This window comes from Rhincodon typus, chromosome 30, assembly GCF_021869965.1.
Source record: "Rhincodon typus isolate 14 chromosome 30, sRhiTyp1.1, whole genome shotgun sequence".
Taxonomy (NCBI): Eukaryota; Metazoa; Chordata; class Chondrichthyes; order Orectolobiformes; family Rhincodontidae; genus Rhincodon; species Rhincodon typus.
The window spans coordinates 4,887,723-4,913,896 of record NC_063361.1 but is presented as its reverse complement, the minus strand read 5'-3'; the positions used below and the strand labels follow the sequence as shown (position 1 = coordinate 4,913,896).

At 39.4% G+C, this 26,174-nt stretch overlaps 1 protein-coding gene across 7 annotated transcripts in view; it reads left to right on the top strand.

The window, feature by feature from the left end:
- The window catches only part of tanc2a (tetratricopeptide repeat, ankyrin repeat and coiled-coil containing 2a), a 754,278-nt gene that overhangs the window by 431,892 nt on the left and 296,212 nt on the right, over positions 1-26,174 (top strand). For 5 of the 7 annotated variants that reach the window (XM_048614637.1, XM_048614634.1, XM_048614635.1 and 2 more), the window contains one exon: positions 1,955-2,065. The exons of the other annotated variants lie outside the window; for them this stretch is intronic. In XM_048614637.1, the coding sequence (XP_048470594.1) occupies positions 1,955-2,065 (111 nt within the window). The remainder of the gene's footprint in view (positions 1-1,954; positions 2,066-26,174) is intronic. 7 annotated transcript variants of the gene reach the window in all.

Here is a 26,174-nt window from a genome sequence, read left to right as displayed (position 1 = left end):
GAGCCTGCTGTAAATTCTGAGAGTCAGACAAGTTGCACACAAATGCTGGGTGACTCTTGGTGATTGTTTTGACTGTAATTTGAATATGTGAATGGCACAGTACAGTGAGGGTAATGGACGAATCACAGAAACGTATATTGAAGTTGAAACTCCCATTTGTGGCCACTTAGCTAGGAAATTCAACTAGAAGTTTTGCAGTATCCAGTGCTTTGTGTGCACATTAGCTGTCAGTAGCTACTTTGAACAGTCTTTTTGGTACAGCACGGACAGACCACATGAGATTGTTACAACCAAACTAAAACATTGCAATAGTAAGCTTTGCTCCTTTTTCTTCCTTCCACCTTTGGTAATAACTGTTGGTGAAAGTTATAAAATCTTACTGTTTTTACAGCAGAATGTGACTAGTGTGGTCTGGTCTTTGTGTGGAAAAACTATTGTAGACATAAAATACTGTACAGAAACATTGTGAAATGGAGCTGTTTGAAAGATACTAGCTTGGTTGCCACAATTTGTTGATTTTGGCTTTCTGCCTGCCAGTGTGAACAATAGTGTTATGCCATGTATTAAATGCAAACTGGTAGCTTATTATAATACAGTTCTATTGTTTTCTGGAATGCATCAAGAACTGCAATTGTTAGTAGAACAAAAATACTTGTTATTACTTTTCTCCAAGATAGTGTTTTTTTTATGCCTATTGCTGTACAATTGCCCAGGCTTTGATGAATTCCTATGAAGTTTCTATTCTTAGGATTAACATAGCTGAATACAGGCAGGCAATTTTCTTTTGTCAAGCATCACCGAGGTGTTTGATTTTCATCTATGACCACTGCTGGGGAGTGCAGTGAATAAATCGCAAATAAAAAAAGACTTGGCAGTTACTTTTTTTCTGTCTCTAATGAGTGATCATACTGGATTTCACTTGTGCACCTCTTAGATGCCAACTTCTGAATGCCCTTAGTAAAATGTCTGAGAACAGAAATGAGATTAATATTTGTGATATGGTAGTCACAGAGAGGGATACAAATAAGTAAAAGCAAAAGAGGAGAAAAAGTAAATAAACATATAAGTTCTAACAACATTAGCCATTTTAAGAATGCCATGTAAATGAACTGCAGAGTATGTACGTAGCTTTGTTCAGTGTTGCTTCTGATTTAATCATCATGTACATGTCAGCCATCTTAGAATGGCAACATGTAAAGCCTGTATTTAACATGTTCACAGATTGACAGAATTCATGTGGTCTGTGTTTGATGAGTGGTGTGACATTAAAGGGAGATTGAATAACATTTGAAGTACCACATTATGTGGTATGAGGCTTGCCTTTCTCTATTTGTTTTTGAAGAATCAAGTACTTGTGAGACATTAGTATAGATTCAAGAAAAAATAAGTAAATGAAAATAACAAACTCCATGCATGTTCCCTTGGCAAAATACTGAAAAATGCTTTCCTACGGTAATGTCTCTGAACATTAACCTTATCGTTTCTGGGCAGAATGCAAAAGTTTTAAGTTTTGCTGGTTTTCTTTGATTACAATTGAACCATGACAAATTGTTTGAATGCCGATTGTGTAGTTCTTTCAGTTTTGCTCTAACCTCTAGTTTGTGAACCGCATATGTTGTGTATAGCACTGTCTGATTTACAATGTTTCCTAACTGGCAGTATAAAGGTTAATTAAATATAAATGACGTGTGTTAGAGTTTTGACCAAGGACAGCTGAGGTGAATGGGAAGAAGGCTTCATTAGTTGATTATATGCAAAATCATAATACAGTGTGTTTGTTGAAAAACAAGACACCTCGTCTTTCTGTTATAGATGGTTAGTACAGCTGCTTTCATGCAGCACCACAAATAATGTAATTTAATCCGTCTCCGTCACAGTGGGCCGTTTAGTTAACTGCTTCCATCTGTTGCCTGCTGTTCCCCTCACTTACGACCCTCTTCCTCTCTTGTCCCAGCCCCCCTGAGGAAGGCGAAGTTTGTGGAAAGCCCTCGAGTCCCAGAATCGGAGCTCAGCTCCCCAACCAGAGCCACAGCCAAGAAGCCAGACTTGGATGCTTTCTGCCCTGGTAAGCCTGTACAGGGTTCAATACTCTAGCAGCTAGCACATTTGATAGTTGTATTGTTGAGTAGGCTGGTGCATATGTCATTCAAAATCCATTCTTAGCAATGTCTTGATAGAACTAAAAGCTGTGGTGTGTGAAGCTGTTGTAATCTATGCAGTGGAGGAACTGGCAACACTAGGGCTGTTCTTAGTGTATAATGGTGAAGAGAGCATGTGGAGGAACTGAAAAAATGTTTTAGGCACAGAATTTTTTTGTGTATTAGAAAGGAATAAATATTTCAGATGGAACTCTTAAACAATTTGGTCCCTTCAATAAGATGCAATATAGAATAGCCATTTTTTTGATCTAAGTGCATGCTTGTTGTGTAAGTGGGCTTGTCTGGTGTAATGCATGTGGGATGGTTTACTTTATGCTCCAGGCATGCTTGAAATGGTCTGGAAGCAGAACAGGCTTACTGTGATCAGAAACTGCATTTGTGATCTTTGTATTTTATTCTATGATGTCGACAAGTTATATACTTTGAATACTTAGAACGGGAATAAAAGGTTTTGAAAGTTCTGTAATGCAGCAGTGCTTTCCTCAAGGCCTTCGACTGCAAAAGCATTCTTGTGATCCCATTTTAAAATGCTGTAAATAGTTTATTTCAGGTTGCTGTTTGGTAAATGTTGTTTCTAGATTTTATAGTAATGATGCTTCATCTAATACCCCTAATTAAATGGTCCGTTTGAAAACCGCATTGTAGAATATCCTGTCCTGAAATTCTGTAGGATGTCTGTGGGATCTAGAACTAAATCCTTCTGGTTCTAACCAGTTAGATTTATTTATGTATCTTGCATGACAACTTCCACAATATCTTCAAAACTGCAGTTGTTTCAAAGGAATCCAAGCTTGGTGTTTTCTTTTTGTTCCTTCTTGCTAGCTCCCACTCCTTGCAAAGACATTTATATTTTAAAAAAGTCCAATTTCCACCCACCCCTGAAGTCTCCTTGAGACATGCCTGATTCCCGACTAATATTGTCAGTACCACCCTATAAAAAGTCACTGGAGGTGCTCAAGATGCCTCACGCTGTGACTTTTCCCTCTACTTTCCCATTCTTGTCAGTTAAGGTAGTGTCATTGCCCTGTGTTTACTATCATCAGACAATGTTGAAATTTCATGGTGTATGAATAGCAGCCCCAAAACTGTATCTTGCTGACCGTACAGGTGTGCTGGAACACCCAAGCAAATTTCGCTGTTGTCAGAATAGATTAAATTTTTGAAAATGGTGATATATAAAGCATGTACGTTATTGATTTTTATCAGCATCAGCTCTCCCAAAATCCCAGTAGGTGGCACGGTGGCTCAGTGATTAGCACTGCTGCCTCACAGCACCAGGGACCTGGGTTCGATTCCACCCTCGGTTGACTCTGTGTGGAGTTTACACATTCTCCCCGTGTCTGCGTGGGTTTCCTCTGGGTGCTCCGGTTTCCTCCCACAGTCCAAAGATGTGCAGGCTAGGTAGATTGGCCATGCTAAATTGCCCATAGTGTTCAGGGATATGTAGGTTAGGTGGGTTTATAGGGGGGTGGGTCTGGGTGGGATGCTCTGTGGGTCGGTGTGGTCTTGTTGGGCCGAAGGACTTGTTTCCACACTGTAGGGATTCTAACATTTCCTATTATGTTTAGGTAAATGTTTCTTTTTTTTAAATTAATTCAGGAAATGTGGGCTTCGCTGGCTTGTCCAGCATTTGTTCCTTGTTCCTAATTTCCCTGCAGAAGGTGGAGGTCAGCTGCCTTCTTGAATTGCAGTCTTTGGGGTATAGATACATCTATAGTATTATTGGGGAGGGAGGTACAGGATTTTGACCCAGCAAGGTGAAGAAACTGCAATATATCTCCAGGTGAGGATGGTGTGTGGCTTGAGGAGAAACTTTGCAGGTGGAAGTGTTTCCATGTATCTTCTGCCCTTCTTCTACATGGTAATCTTCGTGGGATTGAGAGGTGCTGACTTAACGCATCTATGTGAATTTCTGCAGTGCATCTTGTAGATGGTGCACACTACTGCTACAGTGCATCAGTGGTGGAAGGAGTGAATGTTTGTGATTCCTGTGCCAATCAACAGGTTGCCTTCTCCTGGCAAAATACTCCATCACCATCTTTGTAGATTTATGCCTTGTAGATGGTGGGTACACTGACGAGTCAGATGAGTTACTCACTGAGCAATTCCAAGCTTCTGACCTGCTTTTGTGGCCACATTTATTTATATGGCAAGTTCAATTCAATTTTTGGTCAGTGGTAAACCCACCAGGATGCTCAAAATGGGGGATTCAGTGTGATGGTGTTGCTAATTAAAGCCGTGAAGTTATGTTCCAGCTATACGAAAGCCTGGTTCGGCCACATCTGGAGTATTGTGTCCAGTTCTGGTCGCCTCATTACAGGAAAGATGTGGAAGTGTTGGAAATGGTGCAGAGGAGATTTACCAGGATATTGCCTGGAATGAAGGGAAGGTCTTACGAGGAAAGGTTGAGAGAGCTAGGGCTTTTCTCTTTAGAACGACGAAGGATGAGAGGTGACTTGATAGAGGTGTACAAAATGATCAGAGGAATAGATAGGGTGGACAGCCAGAGACTTTCCTAGGGTGGAGGTAGCTATTACAAGGGGGCATAGTTTTACAGTGAGTGGAGGTAGATATAGGGGAGACGTCAGAGGTAGGTTCTTTACTCGGAGAGTGGTCGGGGCGTGGAATGCATTGCCGGAGAGGGTAGTGGAGTCGGCCTCATTGGGGCATTTAAGCAGCTATTAGATAGGCATATGGATGATAGTATAAGGTAGGGGTGGAGGTTAGATAGAATTTAGGATTAGGGTAAAAGTTCGGCACAACATCGTGGGCCGAAGGGCCTGTACTGTTCTGTACTGTTCTATGTTCTATGTTCTCTATATCCTTTTGTTGTCCCTGATTAGTCATATTGTTGTGGAGAATTGTGTTGGTACATTAAGTTCACACATCTACACGTTACAGTTGCTCACTGTAATATCTTAAAATGGGGAAAAAATGTTTATTTTTAAAGTATTAGTGGGATAATGAAACGGTGGGAAATTGGATCTTAAATGATTCAAGACAAAATAGCAACAATAAACTTTAGAAATACTAACTAAATAGGGTGTTGCTTTGCAAACAGTAAGTGAGAAAAGTTGTTTCAAGTGTAAAGGATCTTAACTACTTGCTATGTTTACCTTTCATGAGAAAACAATGGCAGTATGGTGTCATCATGGGTGTTTTTGTTCTGTTTTCTGTGCAATCCATCTTTCAGATAACTAGTGCCAGATGGTGTAGTATTGGGGCGAACTGATAAAATTGCTTATCAGTCTCAATTTTAATTGACTTGCTCAGTACTGATTTTTGCCAGAAGGTTAACTTTTAAGATAATAAAATGTGATGAAAGTAGTATGAATTATTGTCTTTTCTTGCTAAAGTAATACTTAAGGATACTTTTGCTTTTGTTTATTTTTAAGCTGCAGTAATGAGTTGAATTGCCGTTGAGAAATGGTGATGAGTATTAAGTAGTTTCAAAGTTGATACAGTACTAATTTCCTTCATTTATTCAATGCCTTTTTATTTGCTCTTTGTAAAGTTGTACACCAGCTGCAAGTCCTTTGAAAAGGATGGTTACTCTTGACACTATTTTTTGTAAAGAAAATGTTAATTTGCTCCTAACCCCAAAATGGCTTTCTGCATGAAGAAAAGTTATTACTATGGAGCTCAATTCTGTTTCGCCTGAGGAACTGATAGGCAGAAGACAATGCCTTTTTAATAAGGCTGAGTGAATCGCCCTTGTGCCAGTTAGTAACTATTAATCATGTAAAACGGATGGTGTACTCAGTGATGTAACTTAAACAGTGGAAGTAGCTAGCTTCCCTCATCTTTGTGGTTTTAAATTGTGTTTCTACACCAAGTGACTGAAGTTCTGTAAATATAGTTAGTCCCAGTGCAGTGGGAACATTTGTAGGGAATGCCCAAGATGAATTCCAGACATTTGAGAACACTTCTTGCAGCATTTAGTTAAAAAGGAGAGAATTCAATGTACTTGGTCAGATTTATGATCCAGATCTTGCTAGCGAGGGGTATTTTTCAGAATACACTATTTTTTAATGCTGGTTTGAACGTACATTAAGAAACTTACACAGTTATGGGATGGTCACATTGATAGGCAAGAGATCAGAAAAATAAAGAGCTTGAATGTAAAGTAGAAACAAAGGAAGAATAAAGAAACAAAGTTAACCTAAAAATGTAATATGCTTAAAATATCCAACAAAAATTCAGAAATGGTAGAAATGAGGTTCCACAGTTTAAGTGGCCGACATGATGGCCAAGACTATTAATCCAGAAACTCATTTAATGTTCTAAGGGTCCAGGTTCCAATCCCAACATGGCAGATGGTAGAATTTGAATTCAGTAAAAGAACAATCTGGAATGAAGAATCTACTGGTGACTATGAAGTCATTGTCAATTGTCAGAAAAATCCATCTTGCTCACTGATATCCTGCAGGCAACGAATCTGCCATCCTCATCTGGTCTGGACGGCATGCAAGTTCAGACATACAGCGATGTGATTGACTCTCAACTGCCGTCTGGAATAGCATAGCGAGCCACTCAGTTGTATCAATCACAACAAAGTCTCAACAAAGAAATTAAACTGAGGGACCACCTGGCATTGACCCAGGCACCAGAAAACACAATGCAAAGTCAACCTTGCAAAGTCCTCCTTACTAACATATGGGGGCTAGTGCCAGAATTGGGAGAGCTATCTCTCAAACTATCGAACAACCACCAGACATAGGCGTTCTCTCAGAACCGTGCCTCACAGACAATACGATCACCATCCCTGGTTACGTCCTGTCCCATTACCAGGACAGATCCAGCATGGGTGGCGACACAGTGATATACAGTTAATAAGGGATTGCTTGGAGTCCTCAACATTGACTCTGGACCCTATGAAGTCTGATGGCTTAAGGTTAAGTATTTGCAAGGAAACCTGATATTTTTTTTTCTTTATTTATTAATGGAATGAGGGCATTGCTGGCTAGGCAGCATTTATTGCCCATCCCTAATTGCCTAGAGGGCAGTTCAGAGTCAACCACATTGCTGTGGGTCTCGAGCCACATGTAGGTCAGACCAGGTAAGGATGGCAGTTTCCTTCCCTAAAGGACATTAGTGAACCAGATAGATTTTTCTGACAATCGACAATGGATTCATGGCTATCATAAGATTCTTAATTCCAGATATTTTATTGAATTCAGATTCCACCATTTTCCTTGGCAGGATTCAAACCCAGGTGCCCAGAATGTTGTGTGTGTCTCTGGAATTAACAGTCCACTGATAATGCAACTAAGCCATCACCTCCCCTTTCAATATTACCACATACTGTCCTCATTCAGCTGATGAACCTGTATTCCTCATGTGAACAGCATTTGGTGGAGGTTCTGAGGGTGGCAAGTGTTCAAAATGTACCCTGGGTAAGGGATTTCAATGTCCACCACAAGATTGGCTTGGCAGCTGATTGGGTCCTAAAAGATATGGCTGTTAGACTGGATCTGCAGCATGTGGTGAGGAAACCAACAAGTGAAAAACATACTTGAACTCATTTTTACCAATCTGCTGGCTGCTGATGCATCTTTGGGATTACTATTGACCAGAAACTCAGCTGGACTTGCCACATAAATACAATGGCTACAACAGCAGGTCAGAGGCTAGGAATACTGTGGTGAATAAATCACTGCCTGACTCAAAACCTGTCCACGTCAACAAAGCCCAAGTCAGGAGTATGATGGTGTGCTCCTCAACTGCCTGGATGAGTGCAGTTCCAAGAATGCTCGAGAAGCTTGACACCATCCAGGACAAAGCAGCCCACTTGATTGACAAGCATCTACTCCCTCCACCACCGATGCTCAGTAGCAGCAGTGTATTATATCTACAAGATGCACTACTGAAATTCACCAAAGATACTTAGACAGCACTTTCCAAATCCACAGTTACTTTTATCTAGAAGGACAAGATCAATTCGGGTGCTCTCTGTATTTGCAAACTTTCAAACTGCTCACAGACATCTCCAAGCATCAAAAAAGCACAATTTTTTGAAGGGACCATGCAATGCTTTCCCCCTAGCATTTTACAAACACCAAGTTCTAACGTCCTGCTCTCAATCCAACTTTGCAACACTAGTTGCTGCTCACTTTGCGTAATATTAGCAGCATGCATCATTCGTACACTTATTTTATCAACACATCCTGTGACAATTTGATCTATTGTCTCAAAGAGTTGGAAAGACTTTCACGTGAAATGACAGTTCGAGAGTCAATTATCCAGCCTGTAACACTGGCCAGAAGTCAGCAGGTGATGTGAACAAAACACAGATTCTGTTGTAATGAGATTCTTTCCTTTTCCTCCTGTCCAAGTATTAAATAGGTAGATTGCAGTAAATGGTATCCTATGTTAAATCAGTTATTATGTTGTTTCCAGTGGGTTTTTTTTTTTAAAAAGTCATCCATTCAAATATTCACTTATCTCACGGGATATTCCAAAGCGCTTTGCAGTCAGAGATATAATGTGACAATGTAGGAAATATGGCAGCCATTTTGCCTGCAGCAAACTCCCACAAACAGAATGTGGCACTCGATTTTTGTGATGCTGTGATGGTGTTGGGATAGTCACGAGGGATAGCGCTCGCATTCATCTTCAAAGTCTGAGTGAGGAGATGCAGCCTCAGTTGAAAGACAATATCTCCAACGGTGCAACATTAAAGCAGAATGTCCAACTGGAATAGGACTTGAACCTATACCCTTCTAACTAAGGGACAGGAGTGCTGTGAGCTGAACACAGCATTGGAGCAGTAATTCTGTTTGTGGTAATTATATTCCATTGTGAGAGGTGTGTGGCATTTTAATGGCTATTTTGTTGAAAATGTATTTATATTTCGATACATTATTCATTTCTAGTTGTTAGATTGAAAGCTGCAAGCTTTAAAAGGAACAGCTAGTGTTCTGTTTCTTGATATCTTTGTGATGCACTGTTAGACTCAAAGATGCTGACTACACTAATCCCCATTTCCAGCACTTGCTCCATAACCTTAGAGGCTATGGCAATGGAAGTGAATATCTAAATGCTGCTTAAATTTTTGAGTTTTTGACTGACCCACTCTGTTAGACAGAGCTGTAGACTGCAGTCATCCTCTGGGTGAAAAGGATTCTCCTCAACTACTCTTTTACCTCTTACCTTAAATCTATGCTACCTGGTTATTGACCCTCTACTCAAGGAAAGTGTTCCTTTCAATCCAACTTATTTATGGCCCTCATAACCTTACAGCTATATCAAGCCCCTCTCAACCTTCATTGGTCTAAAGAAAATGAGCCCAGCCTATCCAAGGAGATAGCAAGAACTGCATATGCTGGAGTCGGACACAACAGCTCCACACTGTGTTGTCCCAGCTTCTCCAGTCTTTCTTAGCTCAGATCCTCCAGTCCAGACAGTATCCTGGTAAATCTCCTCTGCACTCAAAGGTGAAGAAGGCTTCCAAAATAAGCCTACACCTAACCAGTGTTGTATCACAAGTAGGAACATCCTATTAGGATAGTCTTGGCCGTTGGTTTGTTCGACTCCCTCTTCTTTTTCTGTTGCAAGAATTTTATGAAACCTTCTTTCCATACTTGCCAATTCCACAGTGAGTCTTCCTTCAGTTCTGTAGCCTTTGAAATTTGCATTTCCACCCATTTCCCATTTGCTGCATTCCTTCCAGTTTAAGAGGACATCTAACCACTGGCATACACTTGTGCCTAAGGAACTGAAAAGCTAAGAAACTGAGGTTTTGTAATGGTAACCTCCCCTCCCGTCCCAATCCTACTAATATGCTACTCTCAGATTTGTTTGTTCCTGTTGAAATTGGGGGAACTGTACATAAGTCACATAAGCAATCATGCTATTTTATTTAATAGCCTGTTGGTATCATGATGCCAGAGCTGTTAGTGCTTAATATCATTATTCCTGTGAAACTGAGAGCAACGTCTGGAGTTTGCACTTGTGTACCTAAATGTGTGAATCCAGAAGTGACTGCCATCGACTCTTCTCCACAGATTACAGGTATTATAGATTGTAATCAATTAGAAATAACTAACTATTGAGAACTTATTTGTTGTCCTGTGAAAAACTTTGAAAAAGTTGCACTTTTTTTTGCATGAAGTGCAACTGGATGTTCACCCACATGGTAAGTTCGTAATTACTGTTGAAAATACTCTCTAGTCCTGTGAAAGTAATTCTACATTTGCAGAATATCAATTGCACCATTATGACGTTTCCACATTTTTAAAGTAACTTTTACTTTAAATTTCTGCGTAATCCCATATAGATGCCCCAATTAGTTATTCTGCTTGGTGTAAAAATTTAGGGATAATGAGTGCATTTTACATCCTTGTTTTCTGAAAATCCTTCGGTGTGATTGCCTGCTTTAGTCCAACTTATAATATCATTGCGGGATGCCTGGAGAGCAGTTAAATTCAAATTCCCTGCATTCAAATTCATTAATGTTCTTTAGGAAAGGCACTCTGCCATCCTTACCCAGTCTGGCTCACGTATCAATCCAGCTGCACAGTAGTATGGTTCACTCTTGACTGCTCTCTGAAATAGTCTAGTATTTGTAGCAGTGATCACCACACTGTCTTGTGAAGAATAAATCCTTTTCACACTGAATGCCCTACATTGTGTTTTGTGAGAACATGTGCTAAAAAGAACAGATTCAGAACTAGAGATAGTAAGAACTGCAGATGCTGGAGTCAGAGATAACAGTGTGGAGCTGGAGGAACACAGCAGGCCAGGCAGCATCAGAGGATTCAGAACCGATCTGTAGCTCAAAATTGGGAATCTGTGAGATGTAAGCCATCAGAAGCTGTAGAATTGTATTTAACCACAATCCAGAAGATCGTAGCCTTTGCATAGGATAAAGCACAAATAAAGAAGTAGTGAGAGCTTATTAGAAAGAAATGGTTGTAATCATGGGAGATTTCAATCTACTTGACATCTAAAACAATTGCCTGGATACATTCATAGAATGTTCTAAGAAACCATTCAAAAAACAATGTGTTCTGAAGCCAGCTGGCAGTACTAGATCTGGTATTGTGCAAGATGATAGGATTAATTAATGATGTCTTCATGAAGGCACACCGAGGTATGAACAACCATAATATTGTTGAGTTTTACATTCAGTTTGAGGGAAAGAGGAGTGGGTCTGAGACTACTTTTAAATAGGGTCAGTTATGAGGGCATGAACGCAGAACTGGCTAAAGTGAATTAGCAAAATAAATTTAAGAATAGGTGAATTCAGATACAGTGGCAGGCATTTATGATGCAACTTACCATTCACGGTTAGCAAGAAATGGTAAAGATAGTTGCAAACATAAAGAAAAAGCACAAGATTGTGCAAAGACAGGTGGGAGATCAGAAGATTGAACAGAATATGAAAAAAAGTGAAGAATTACCAAAAATTAAGAAAGCAAAAAATAGAGTAGGAGAGAAAATTAGCTAGAAATATTAAAAAATGTCCATATAAAAATGAGATAAGAGCTAACAAAGTGAGTACTGAACCTATAGACAGCAAGACTGGAGAATTAATAATATAAATTAAGGAAATGGCAGATGAATTAAACAAATGTTTTGCATTAATTTTCATTATAGATACATATCTATAGTGATATCCCAGAAGCTTCAATAAATCAGGAAATAGAAGGAAGGAATTCAGAAAAATCTCCAACAAAAAGAATAGTAGTGCTGAGCAAATTGCTGGAGCTGTGGGATGACAAGTCTTGGAGTCTTAAGAGTGGCAAGTTAGAGAGTTGATGCATTGTTTTTTTTTAATTTTCCCAAATCTCTCTTGATTCTGGGATGGTCTCATTAGATTGGAAGATGGTAACATAGAAGATTGGAAGATGGCAATGTTTCATCCTAAAATGGTCAAAATGGTAGAAATCTGAGTCTGACTTTTTTGTTGTATCTTTGTTTCTTGCATTTAGTACATTTATATCTAGTGCCAATTCTGTGTCAGGTTTGTAATCAAAGTGTGTAAAAATGTTTAGCTTAATTTGCTAATTTGATGTAAACCTTGCCCAGTTTGACAGAATTTGTACTTTCTCAGTTAGGTGGAATTTGTTTGCTTGAGAAAAACATTTGATTTGCTTATTATCTAAAGACATATCAACAAGTAAAAATCCATGGTATAAGAATCAAAGGGTTGCAAATTTACATTAAAATCTTGTGTTAGGTGAGTAATAAGAAAGTGTTTACATTAGTGTGTTGAATCTGGCATGGAGAGAATGCTTTAGAATAAGGTGCAGTGATTGTTTTGAATCTTATATGGGCAAAATGTTAGACTGTATATTCACTGTCTAAAAACTAAACAGTCATATTTGTAATAAAACTTGGAAACAAATCATCTAGGTGGTTTTGTAAATAATGCAGCAAACATGATGAGAGTAATGCTACAAAAATCATGATTGCCTTTGACAAAGTGAGTTGCCTCGTGCTTTTGTAAATAAATTTAAAAAATGGGAAGCTTATCAAATATTTAGTTGATAAAGATAGTATACTGGTGAATACTGAAATGATTAGTTGGTAAAGATGGGATATAACTGATGAATACTGACTGCAATGTCACAAAGTTTAATACCTGCTCTCTGCTGCATTATATCAGCTTAGCAAGGGCCACAGCTGGGTGCTACAATTGGCTCCCTTGAGTAGCGACAGTAAAATGTGCCGCTTCTCCAATTTCTAATTGGCAACCAGCTGGTGTAAAATGTATGTACATTTTGGGTGAGTGCAGGATTTGATTGGCTGTGATTTCACCTTTTCCCCTGGCACGGTCTTGGCTAGCTTGTAAAAAGAAATACTTGATTGAGAACATAGAGGTTGACTGGCAGCTGTAAGGTGCAAAAAAAACAAGCCTGTCCATTTTAGCACTAATTTCTCTTTTTCATTATGTCGAACTATCAATTACGTTTAGTAGGAGTGTTCTCTTACACGTTTTGTTTTTGGCTGATTGTTGCAGCGAGTGTTGTGTGTTTGACGTCAATGTGATGTGTGTATATGCCTGTTATGTGTGTGTGTACATTCATGCTAAAAATTGCTGCAGAAGTAGCTGCTAATGGGTGAGAAGAGTGGCTTCTCTTAAATAATCCCTGTCCAAAGTAACATGCAGTGTTCAGTTACTGGTACCTCATTTATAAGGTGTGGTGAAATGAAAAGGTAATGGAATCACAATACCACACTGACGTTCCCGATTAATTCTGTTGACTGACTCTGTTTACGACAGTCATGCAAAAGTTCTTGCCTGCAACCCAAGGGCATGATCTTATGTGCAAATCATCCCAGGTGCCTGATTTTGTATTGCTGAGGCAAAGATCAGTAAAAAGTAGTAGTAAAACAATACTGGACTTCTAAGACTGGGAAAGAAGACAGTGAAAAATATACTGTATATCCCTTATCATTTATGTATCCCCTCTACCTCACGAAATTAACGTTTGGCCTAAATGATTCCAGGAAAGCCATTTATTGATATTACATTTCAGCGCCAAATGCAAGTTGCTGCTCCACTGTTGGATCAGCTTGTTTCCCTTCTACTGTTTATACATGTTAGTATTCTCCATTTCTTAACTCTACTTTATTATCAACTGGAGACAATACTCTATCTATTCACAAGACTGCTCTGGATTAATGTAGTCAATGCTGTCTTCATCATGTGTTAAATTGACCAGTTTATGTTTTTGTCCTTGATTTGATGCCAAAATCTTGGTTAGTTTTTGTTGATGTGTGTCAAGAAGAGGGGTTTCCTGATGTATTTCATTTGTCAAACCTATTAACTGTCTTTGATAAGATAGTACTATGAATGTAATAGGTTTAAAAAATGAACTTGAGTAAAAAAAAGTGAACTCAATAAGCAGGAATTTCTTCTCTGAAGGTAGTGAATCATTTAACCAGAGTGTCAGCCAACCAAAGTGAATGATAATTTCTAATAGATTTTTAAAAACTTTGTTAATGGCATATAGTGACATCACTGGCTATGAAATAGACTTGCTAAACAGGGGGGCAAAGCCTTGGCAAATGGAATACAATGTCAGGAAATGTGAAATTACATACGGAACTGAATATTAAATTGAGAGATAGCAGAAAGCCATGGAACAGAAGGATTTGGGAGTCCTTGTCCACGAATCCCAAAGATCCAGCATCCAAATTCAGCAGTAATGGGATAACAAATTGAATGTTGGCCTTTATTTCAAACGGAATGGAGTATTAAAAAAAAAGGTGATTTTGCATAAATGGTAGAAGTCATTCGTCAGACTTCAGCTGGAATACTGAGTAGTTTTGAGCCCCTTATCTAAGGAAAGACATACTGGCATTGGAGGCAGTTTAGAGCAGGTTCACTAGGCTTTACAAGATCAGAGAGACTGTTATAATGAGAGGTTTGGTAGGTTGGGCCTGTACTTGATGGAATATAGAACAATGAGAGGCAATCTTGCTGAAATATACAAGATTCCTAGGGGACTCGACAGGATAGATGTGGAGAGGTTGACTCCCCTTATGGTAGAGTCCAGGACCAGAGGGCATAATCTCAGGATAAGAAGCATTTATTTTATTCATTCACAGGATGAGGACACCACTGGCTAGGTAAGCATTTATTGCCTATCCCTAATTGCCCAGGAGTTGCACATTTAAGATAGGAATTTCTTCTCTGAAGGCAATGAATCTACAGAACAGTTTTTTTTACAAGAGGGCTATAAATGTTGAGTCATTATGTATATTCAAGAGAGATTTTTAGTCGGTAAGATAATCTATAGCTATGGGGAATAGGCAGGAAAATGGAGTTGGGGATTTCAATCAGACATGATCTCATTGATGGCAGAGCAGGCTTGATGGGCTGAATGGTTTACTTCTGCACCTGTGTCTTGCAATCCAAGTTACTTTGAACATTACTGTCTGGAGTATTATTGTAGACACATAGTTATCATTCTTTGTATGACCTTTCAATTGTATGAATTTATATTTCACTGCCTTCCTATTTCTGAACCTACATGTCTACTTAATTTTAAACATATAGTATTTACTGTTTTTCTATGTTTCAATATTTTGATTACTTTTGTGCTGCCAAATCTTGACATTCTGATGCTAAAGTTATGGAGCTTAAATTATCTTGAGTTGCCCTCTTGGCACACTCCATTAAATTTTGAACCATGTTTTACTGCAGTCTTCTTGCTCCTTCACTGATGTTCGTCTGTCTCTTCTGTGACATGGCAGCTGTAACAATGTACAGTCTTCGAAGTGTGCACTTGTGCATTAATGTTTTAAGAATAGTCTTGGTGTACTTGTATTCCATTGCACTAGCTATACCACCATATTGGGAGGTTTTGTTTTCAAAAGTCCCTCCCACATTTGGTTCTCAAGGGCATGCAGCTTTTCTGTGCTTGCTCTATTCCATGGCTTTTGAATTCAAGTTGTACGTTTCTCTTAATAATTCATGCTAGTATTTCTGCAATCATTTTGAACACCTCGAACTGAGGGCAAAATTTTGTTTATGTTTTGAAAGTTATTTCACAATTAAAATAAACTGAAAGGAATCATCATCCTCAAATCCTGAACAATGACAAGTAATGTGGAAAAAGTGGTTACCTTAACATGTGAAAAAAAAACTCAGATTCTCAGTCATAAAGGTTTCTTCAGTAGGAATTATTTTTCCTTGTTTGGACATCTGTTTTCCAAGTTTTATAAAGTTCATTTTTGTCCTTTTTAGGATCGTCCAACATGTGTTTATTCCTTTCCCAAAGAACAGAAAGGCTCCTTGGTCCGTGCTATTTCCCATCTCATCAGTATGAGTATAGTGAATGCAAATTCTGTTTCATTCACAGAATGGTGGTGTCACTGACAAGGCCAGCAATTATGGTCCATTCCTAATAGCCTTTGAAAGTGTCCTGCTGCCTTTAACGCAACTAAGTGGCTCCCTGGGTCACTTCAGAAGGCAGCTAAGAATGAACCAAATTTATGTGGTTTTGGAGTCACAGAGGCCAGAGGCACTGGTGGCAGATTTCGTTTCCAGAAATGCATTAGTGAACTTTTAGTGAGTTTCATCAGTTTTCCTGGCAGTGTGGTAGTTTCATGATACCATTGCTGATACGAGCTTTTCATTTCTGATTTATTTGTTTAAATTTAAGTTCCCCAACTGTCATATTGAGATTGCTAATCCAGAAACAAAGCCACAATGCTGCCAACCCACTGAACCTTACCTGAAATAATCTTGGGCAATGATCTGCAAACTACAATGTGGGGAGTACTTTAGGATGCACCTGTAATTGTGCACTATGTTGTTATACTATGTCTGTGCGCAGTGGCAGCCCTACCTTTTTAACTTGAATTAATTCAAGTTTTGTCAGACTGTGATTGATTGATTGATTGATTCTGATTGAATGCAGTGCTATTGGTGCTAATACATGTGGCACATTGTTCAAGGGAGTCACAGCATACAGTTTCTATGATATGCCTGGGGGAAAAGCATTATTAATTTAATCTGTGTGTAAAAAATCCATTGTTACAACAAATGAGGACAGAAAGCATCAATGTTTATAATCGCAAATGCTGGTAATTGTGAACCTGTATTTAAACAGAAAAGCTTTACCTTTCAAGTGCTAGGTTCCAATTTGCTGACATGAATGCATAACCATATCAAAGCTTAATCTGTGATGTTGTACGTATGGCTTGATTACTGCTATAACTGTCACCAGTAAATGCTGGTTTCACCTAAAGCACACATTATGTGGACCAAGTCTCAGCAATAATTCTATCATCCCTTTATTACCTCTTGTTAACTCCTATGCAACACCTGTAAGAAAATATATACATCCACACTTCTGGGTCATGTGGGCTTGGCGCTTTTTGACTAACCTGCGATGAATTCACAACTAAGGAATGGGAATTAGTGGGGAATCAAGATAGAATTTTGTGAACCTAATATCCATTTCAAATTTTTTGATGTGCAAATGTTAATCTATTAGGTGAGTTGGTGTTTCCAGTAAAGAAGACTTGAGCATTGATAGGCTTATTTCCATTCAGTTCGCAAAAGCAGTGGGAAATAAACTGGGAAAAAAAAATGTTAAATCTCAATGGAGAGTTTTTAGGTTGGTTTTAAATTCATTCTTGGGATTTTTGAGTCGCTAGCGACGCCAGTACTGTGGTTGAATACCAGTAAGAGATCTTGAGCTTGTTTCTTGCAAAACATTTGAGACGTCTTGGAATTATGTTAGCACCTCTGAAATGATTGTATGTGCTGGTATATTTCACTTGTTGTTTAGGCATAGTGTAATGCTTTTAAATGCTCACAACTGTGCAACCATGGTAGCTAGGGGAAAAAAAACCCATCCAAAACAAACAAGTCACATGGACTTATTTTCCTGCTGGAAATTCTAGCTAATGAGAGTGACAGCCCTTCAGGAGATTTCTCCTCCCCGGTGTTCAAGATACTCCCTTTGGTTTGAGCATTTGCTGCTGCACTCATCTGTTTAGAGGGATTAACTTTTCATCTCTGTATTTAAATGTTTCCAACTCTATCTATTATTGCAAGTTTGTAGAGAATCATTTCAAGCAGGTAAGAGCAGTGATGTTGATTGGACAGGAGGGATTATTATTAAACACTCTGGTAGTGTAGTACTTTATTTCTGTAAACATGCACAATGTTTTTACTTATCCTGTTGAAATTAACCTCAGGTGTGTGAATTTTTACCTCCACTTGTGGACTGTACTTGCCATCTTCTGTCAAGGGAACTGGATATTCTTAAACAATAGTTGGCTGTGCCATTTTGACCAACTAACATGGCTTTTTTTTCCCCACTGGGAGATTTAGAATTGGCTGCTTTTCTCGATTCTCTCTCCTGAAATAGAGCTCTCCTCCACTGCAGATTTTTGATCAGTTATTTCTAAATGCTTGGCAGCAGTGTAATGTTTTAGAATTTAAGGCTGTATTTAGCATTAATGGGCCGTTCAGGCTTAATGAATTAACACTAGATCCCTGCATTGGCTGAGAGTTTTTGCACAACTGAGTTGGTCTCAACTGTATACCAATGGTTCTTTGTTGGAATATAGCTAGCTGCTGTTGGTTGATTTTGTGATGTTTTATAGATGCTACCATTGGCCTTTGCAAATAAGTCTGCGGTAAGGCTAGATGTAGAATTTAATGGCTGGGGACAGTGCTATGAGGCCTGCAGTGATTCACTTTAAGAACTACTTGTTCAGAACCATTCACCTACCCTTTTACCTGTAACCATTCTATTTATTTTGTGTACATGTACTCATTTTCTTTTTAAATACTGTCTGGATTCTATTTCCACCATTGCTGCTTGCTGTAATAAACTCAGCTTTATTTAAAAAAAACTCCTCTATCCACTTCCTCTCTTTATTTTTGTTTTCAACCTTAATTGGATACTAGATTCATTGACCAGTTTTTCCTATGTTCATTCTTCATAATTTTGTATCACATTGTTAAACTATTTTGTAATGAAAGAAGCTGTGTTCATGACTTGATATCAAAGCCTCTCTTCACTGGCATTATCTTGACAAACCTCTTGTGGAGCCCTTAGGAAGAGGGTATGAAGAAAAACACCGTTTCAATGAAATGACTGACTGACTGACTGAAAAGGTAACCTGAGAAACTGCAAAATCCAGGAATTTTAAAATAAGGACTTTGGAAATTTTCAAACATTTTGGAAACATAATGTGCACTGCATTAACATTTCAGGTAAAGATTCTCTATGAGAAATGTCTCCACCTGAGGAGGAAAAAGTTGTGTAATGGTAATGGTAATGTCATTGCATTAGTAATCCAGAACACGGCTAATGTTCTGAGGGGGAAGAGTTTGAATCCCACTTTCGCAGATGGTGAAATTGGAATTCAATAAAGTCTGGAATTATAAACTGGTCTACTGATGACAATATATCTATTGTGGATTGTTATAAAAACCTAATTAATGTCATCCTTATCTGGTCTGGTTTACATGTGACACCAGACCCACAGCAGTGTGGTGACTCTTAACTGCCGTCTGAGATTGCATAGCAAGCCACAAGGTTGTATCAAAACCACATACAGTATGTAGAGAGTGGTCCAGGAGTCTTCGGCATTGCCTCCAGACCACTTGACGTCTTGTGGTATCATGTCAAAGATGAACAAGGAAACCTTCTGATTGCTACATACCACCCCATCTTGGCTAATGAATTAGTTTTCCATGTTGAACACCAGTTGAAAGGAATAGTGAGTACAGCAATGTGCAGAATGTAGTCTGGGTGAAGAACATCAATATGCAAGAGTGGTTCAGTAACACCACTACTGGCTGAGTCCTAAAACTGCTGGACTGCGTCTGTGGCAAATGTTGGGAGTAACAACAAGGGAAAAATGTACTTGACCTCACCCTCACCAGTTGACCTGTTGCAGATGCATCTGTTCACAACTGTATCAGTATGAGTAACCACTGCACTATCATTGTGGAGATGAAGTCCTGTCATCAAATTGAGGATAAGTTCCATTGTATTGTGTGATACTACCAATTTGCTAAATAGGGCATACTTCAAACAGTTCACGAATTATAGCAGCTCGAAATTGAGCATTCGTAAGGCACTGCGGGCCATCAACAACATTTGAACTATGTTTAATCACAATTTGTAACCTCATGGTGTGGCACATTCCCTCGATACTATCAAGCCAGGAAATCTTCTATGTTTTATTGAAGAATGCAGGAGAGCGTGCCAGGATCACCACCAGGCATACTGGGGGGGGGAGTCAACCTAGGGAAGCTACAGCATGGAGCCACTTGCATGCTAAACAGTGGAAGCTGTGGTTGAAAGAACTAAGCAATCCCACAACCAATAGATCAGATTTAAATTGAGCAATGTGACCTGTTCTGAAGTATGGCTTAGAACAGGCCTGGGTGAAAGGTTAATGGGAGATCCAGATTGTTTTGCTGGAAACATAATGTCATTTATTCAGGTTTGAGATCATGTCAGCAGCGCCTGTGCTTAAGGTAGCTAAAGTGGTAGTGTCCAGAGCATGTTAAGAATGTCAGGTGGTAAGCAATAATACTATGAATTGTCTGTTTAATTTTAGGATAGGATAGCATTGGTTTTATCTGAATAAAAAATCCTGTGATTCAAACTGCGATAGAGCTGGATTTGGAAATGGGGGGAAGGAGACGATATGCAGAAGCTATTTTCAAACTGAGTTACAGCCTTTCACAACTTTTTTTTTTGTTCATGGCGTACAGATGTCACTGGCCAGGCCAGCATTTATTGCCCAGAGTGTAGTTAAGAGTCATTACATTGCTGAGGGCTTGTACTCATATGCAATCCAGACCAGGCTGGATGACAGATTTCCTTCCCTGAAGTACATTAGTGAACCAGATGGGGTTTACAACAATCAACAGTGTACGTGGTCACAATTAGGCTTTTTGTTCCAGAGTTTTATTGACTTCAAATTTCACCGTCTACAAGGATGGGCATCAAACCCACATCCCTAGAGCATGAGCATTAGCATGAGTTTCTGGATTACTAGTCTAGCTACCATACCACTGTGCTAATGCCTCCTCCAATGAATGAATATCATAAAATTAGTCTGCCAGGATCCGAGGGGGAGAGAGCTGCTAATGCTGAGCAGCTCCATTGTTTACCAGGAATGCAGCTGGGAACATTTCTGTCCAATTGAAAAGACCAAAATTGTAAGGATTTGAAATGAAGTTGGAAGATTCTCCAGGCTTGCACTAGGTGGAAAAATATCAGGAAAAAAAATGTCTCCGTGAAAGGCAGTTCTGGGGTTAAAGTTAACAAATTGGGAAAAGTAATGAATGGAGGTAAACCATCATGAGCTAATAATCACTGTGGGCTGCATTATGACTGAGAGTAATGTGCTGCCCCACTAATCCTCCAGTTGCGCTATTAGTTAATCCAATTAACAAAATGACCAGTTACTTCCTTATCAAAAATATAAGCAATGCCTAAATGACCACCAGGTTTCTTTAAGTGAAAAAAAATCCACTTACCATGAATAACTAGTATAATGATTTACCGATTAACACCTAATCTATGATCTAGCACTGAAACTACATCCTCGTCATTCTGGACCCATTCTCTTACAACAGAAAACAAGACCACTTTCTGCAGAGAATGATGGATTTTCAAAAAAAGGCAAAGGGGTACGCAAGGGGCAGCACGGTGGCTCAATGGTTAGCACTGCTGCGTCAGTGCCAGGGACCCGGGTTCAATTCCACCCTCGGGTGACTGTCTGTGTGGAGTTTGCACATTCTCCCAGTGTCTGTGTGGGTTTCCTCCGGGTGCTCCGGTTTGCTCCCACAGTCCAAAGATGTGCAGGCTAGGTGGATTGGACATGCTGAATTGCCCATAGTGTCCTGGTCTGTGTAAGTTAGGTGACTAGATATGGGAAATGCTGGGTTATAAAGGTTGGGGGAGTGGATTTGGGTGGAATTCTCTTTGGAGGGGTGGTGTGGACTTGTTGGGCTGAATGGCCTGTTTCCACACTGTAGGCATTGTATGAAATCTATGAAATTCTCATGGGCCACAGTGCTGAAAAATGATAAAATTTGACAATTTCTCATATCTGCTGTGGATGAACCTGAATTTCCGTTAGCTATACGTTTGATAATATATACCCGGTTCTGAATGCAATTAACTTAAATTTGATTTGTTGAGAATCAATTACTGTCCATTACCTCATGATTCAGTAGGTAGACAAAAAAAAGCTAGTATTTGGAAACATTAGCAGTTTCCTGGTCTTCTGAGAATCAGAGTTTCAGAAGCTTTCAGGATTTCTTCTTTGAATGATTACTTAAGAGGTAGTATAAATATTCTTGTGAAATAGGTTCTCTGCTGTATTAAAAGTACAGAGTGGAATTATACTCTGTAATTTATAATGTATAAATTGCCTACAAAAGTATTTTTTGTTGATTTGTGCTTCTAGACTATTATAGTAAAAGTGTTCAAACATGAAATGTTGTGTCATCCTTTCACTTGGATGGTCAGGTTTCTTTTTAAAGTTGTTCGATTTTACAAGAAATAGTAAATATTGGATTCTACAAGAGGTGGTAAGACAAATCTCTAGGGGATACCGTGTAATGCCAGGTGCAATCTTTTTGTCCATTTTCTATCCTGATCCACTTCTCTCATCTCTGCGGGGACATGATATAACCTCCTGCTTATTATGGTTCAGATTGGAAAGAAATTGAACTGGGTCCCGGATATTTATTCGTCTCTTATTCCATGATTCTGTATTCACATTGTGAGAGTCAATGGTAACGTCTTCCTTCAATGTTTCTTTTAACATTGACGATGATATGCCAGTAGGTCGTAAATTTCAATTTTAAAGTGGCAGCAGCCCATGTTAATTTTATGTGGTTCAATTTTTCTACTGAACTGCAAAGTATAGCTATTGACAAACATTTAACATGTCAGGCATCTATGCCTTTGTTAAGACATTAAAATCTGAGCATTGGTCCCTGCATGGGTCCTCCCTATAACACAGACAAACGAACACTATAGGTCTAAAAGTACCTGCTAAACTACAAGTGACAATATGTTTAAGATAATATGCGTCAAGGCTGATACTATGTGTGGTCTAAGCAACTGTCAATCTTGTAAAGGTTTTTCTCAAATTATAGCAACTTTTTTTCCCTAAAAGCTTAAAACAGTTCTGTAGCGTTTTAAATGACAATTTTTTTGTCATGAGAAAGGTGAATTTTACACTGTATCATATGCAGGAACATATGTGAATCTATTTTTCCACTTATTTCCCTTTACCTTGTTATGAACAGTGTCCTAGTAAAAGGCTGCAATGTTAGTGCCCTACTTCTCAGCCAGGACGTCTTGGTTCAAGTCCCACCTGCTCCATAGGTGTGTGACAACATGTCTGGACAGGTTGATTAAAATATCTATCTCAGCAGAAAAGCTATACGAATCTTTTCAGCACACTTTTTCAGTACCTGAAAATGCTAACTAGTGGCCAGTGGAAAATGTGTTGAGTTGCATAGTTGCAACAAACGTGGAGATTTAGTGCACCCACTACGTTCATTTCCAAGTATTGCTGTTTCTGCCAAGCAGTGCATGCTTGCATGAACTGCAGTCACTGTTAGGAACAGGACACCAATTAGCCTCTTGAGTCTGTTCCACCATTCAATGTTTAATCATAGCTTATCTGTGACCGAGCTCAGTTTAGCTACCTTTGATGTTTATTCATTATCCTCTGTTGTATTGTACTGGATGACAGCAGCCAAACTACACACAATAAGATTCCGCAGACAGTTTTATGATAATCACTAGAATTTTTGAAAAAAATTGTTAGTGGGATTTGAATCAAGTGTCATGCTGTGCCATTTTAGAGGATGGTTAAGAGTCCGCTACATTGCTGTGTGTCTGAAGTTATGTTTAGGCAGACTTCCTTCCCTAAAGGACATGAGTGAACTAGATGAAGTGTTTACAAACATTAATGATAGTTGTTATGGCCATTATCAGGGAGACTAGCTTTCAATTCCAGATTTCGATACCAAGCAATGACCATCTCCAATAAGAGACAATTGAACCACCACGTTTTGACATTCAATGGTGTTATAGCCTTGGGGTTACCACTAACCTGAAAGTCAACTGGACACCACCTGCAACTCTCTCCAAGCCACTCACCATCCTGACTTGGAACTATATCACTGTTCCTTCACTGTTGCTGGGTCAAATTCGGGAATTGCCTCCCCAACAGCATTGTGGGTGTACCAACGGCGCATTGACTGCAACAGTTCAAAAAGGCAGCTCACCATCGCCATCTGAAGGGCAACCAGGTACAGGCAATAATGCTGGCTAGCAAGCAACACCTACATCCCATGAGTGAATAAACAAAAACCCTGCGTAACACATTAATTCAATAATCCTTTCTGCATATTAGCTGGTGATGCCTTCAGTAAATTCATTGAAGAGATCACTGGAAGCAGTTTATTTAGCTTTATACTGCTTGGCAAGGTCCTAAAACAGCTGTATTACAAGACTCCTTATCAATTCATTACCTATTTTAATTGTATCTTTAGTTTATTATACCTTTTGACCAGCAGAAAATACAAATGAGAAAAAAATACTTGGACCTGTTTGTGTGCTTCATACACAATTTGTATATTTTTGACTGAAACATTTATGAAACTACATTTGTTAAGACCCAGGCTGGAGGGGTGAATAAATTCCTCTCTCCTCACTCCTGAGATTGATATAGGAGTTTGATTTTGCAAAATTTTCTTGTTCAGTCTATAGAATGTACAACAATACAGCACAGGAACTGGCCCTTTGGCCCACGATGTTGCGCTGAACGTCATGCCAAATTAATCTAATCACTTCTGCCTGCCCTTGGTCCATGTCCCTCCATTCCTTGCATATTTGTATGCTTACCCGAGTCCCTTTAAACACCCCTATCGTGTCTGTCTCCACCATCACCCCTGAAATCACATTTCAGACTGCTACCACTCTCTGTAAAAGACCTCATATCTCCTTTGAACTTTACCCCTCTCACCTTAAATGCATGCCCCCCGGTTTTAGAGATTTCAACTCTGGGAAAAAGATTCTGACCGTCAACCCTATCTGTGCATTTTATCATTTTATAGACTTCCATTAAATTTCCCCTCAGCCTCCACTGCTCCAGAGAAAACAACCCAAGTTTTTCTAAGCTCTCCTTAACGTTCATAGCCTCTAATCCAGGCAGCATCCAGGTAAACCTCTTCTGCACCCTTTCCAAAGTCTCCACCTCCTTCCTGTGATGTGGTGACCAGAATTGAGTGCGATACTCTTAAGAGTGGTCTACCGAAGCTACAACATGACGTCCTGACTCTTGTACTCCATTTCCCAAACAGTAAAGGCAAGCATGCCATACACTGCCTTTACCAACCAAGCTACTTGCGCAGCCACTTTCAGGGAGCAATGGACTTGAATCCCAAGATCCCTCTGTACATCAGTGCTGTTCAGGGTCCTGCTATCAACTGTATACTTTTCCTAAACATTTGATGTCCCGAAGTGCAGCACCTCATACTTAGCCGGATTAAACTCCATCTGCCATTTCTTCACCCATATCTGCTACTAATCAATAAGGTGCTGTACCCTTTGGCAATCTTATACATTATCTACAACTCCACCGATCTTTCTTTCTTTTTGTCTTCTGCAAACTTACTAACTCGTCCATCTATATTTTCATCCAAGTTATATATCACAACAACAGAAGTCCCAGTATGGATTCACCACCCTCCAATCAGAAAAACACCCTTCCACCACTACCTTCTGCCTTCTATGGGCAAGTCAATCCTGAATCCACACAGCCAAATCAGCATGGAGCCCACATGCATGTTAATCTTTTGGATGAGCCTACCATGAGGGTCCTTTTTAAAAGCCTTACTAAAGTCCTTGTAGACAACATCCACTGCTCTGCCCTCATCGATTGCCTTTGTCACCTCCTCAAAAAATTCAATCAAGTTAGTAAGACATGACCTGCCTTGCACAAAGCCACGCTGACAGCCTCTAATTAGGCTATGCTTTTCCAAATGTGCATAAATCCTATCCCTAAGAATTCTCTCCTATAGCTTCCCAGCTACTGATGTGAGACTCACCAGTCTATAGTTTTCTGCATTAACCCTATTTCCCGTCATGAACAGAGAAACAACGTTAGTTACTTGCCGGTCTTCTGGGACCCCTCCGTTGGCTAACAAGGATAATAACGATCTTGGGCAAGTTCCCAGCAATCTCCTCATTTGCCCCTCTCAATAACCTGGGGTAGCTACTATCAGGCCAAGGGGACTTACCCACCTTAATGCTGTTCAAGAGACCCAGCACCACTTTCTCCTTGATCTCAAAATGCCCTAGCATTTTGGCACATTCCACACAAATCTTTCTATCCTACATATCCTCCTGGGTGAACACTGACTCAAAGTACATTTGGGATCTTGCCCACATCCTTTGCCTCTAAGCACAAGTTCCCTCCTTTTATTCTCTGGTGGTCCTACCTTCTCCCTAGTTATCCTCTTGTTGTCAGTGTATGTATACTTGA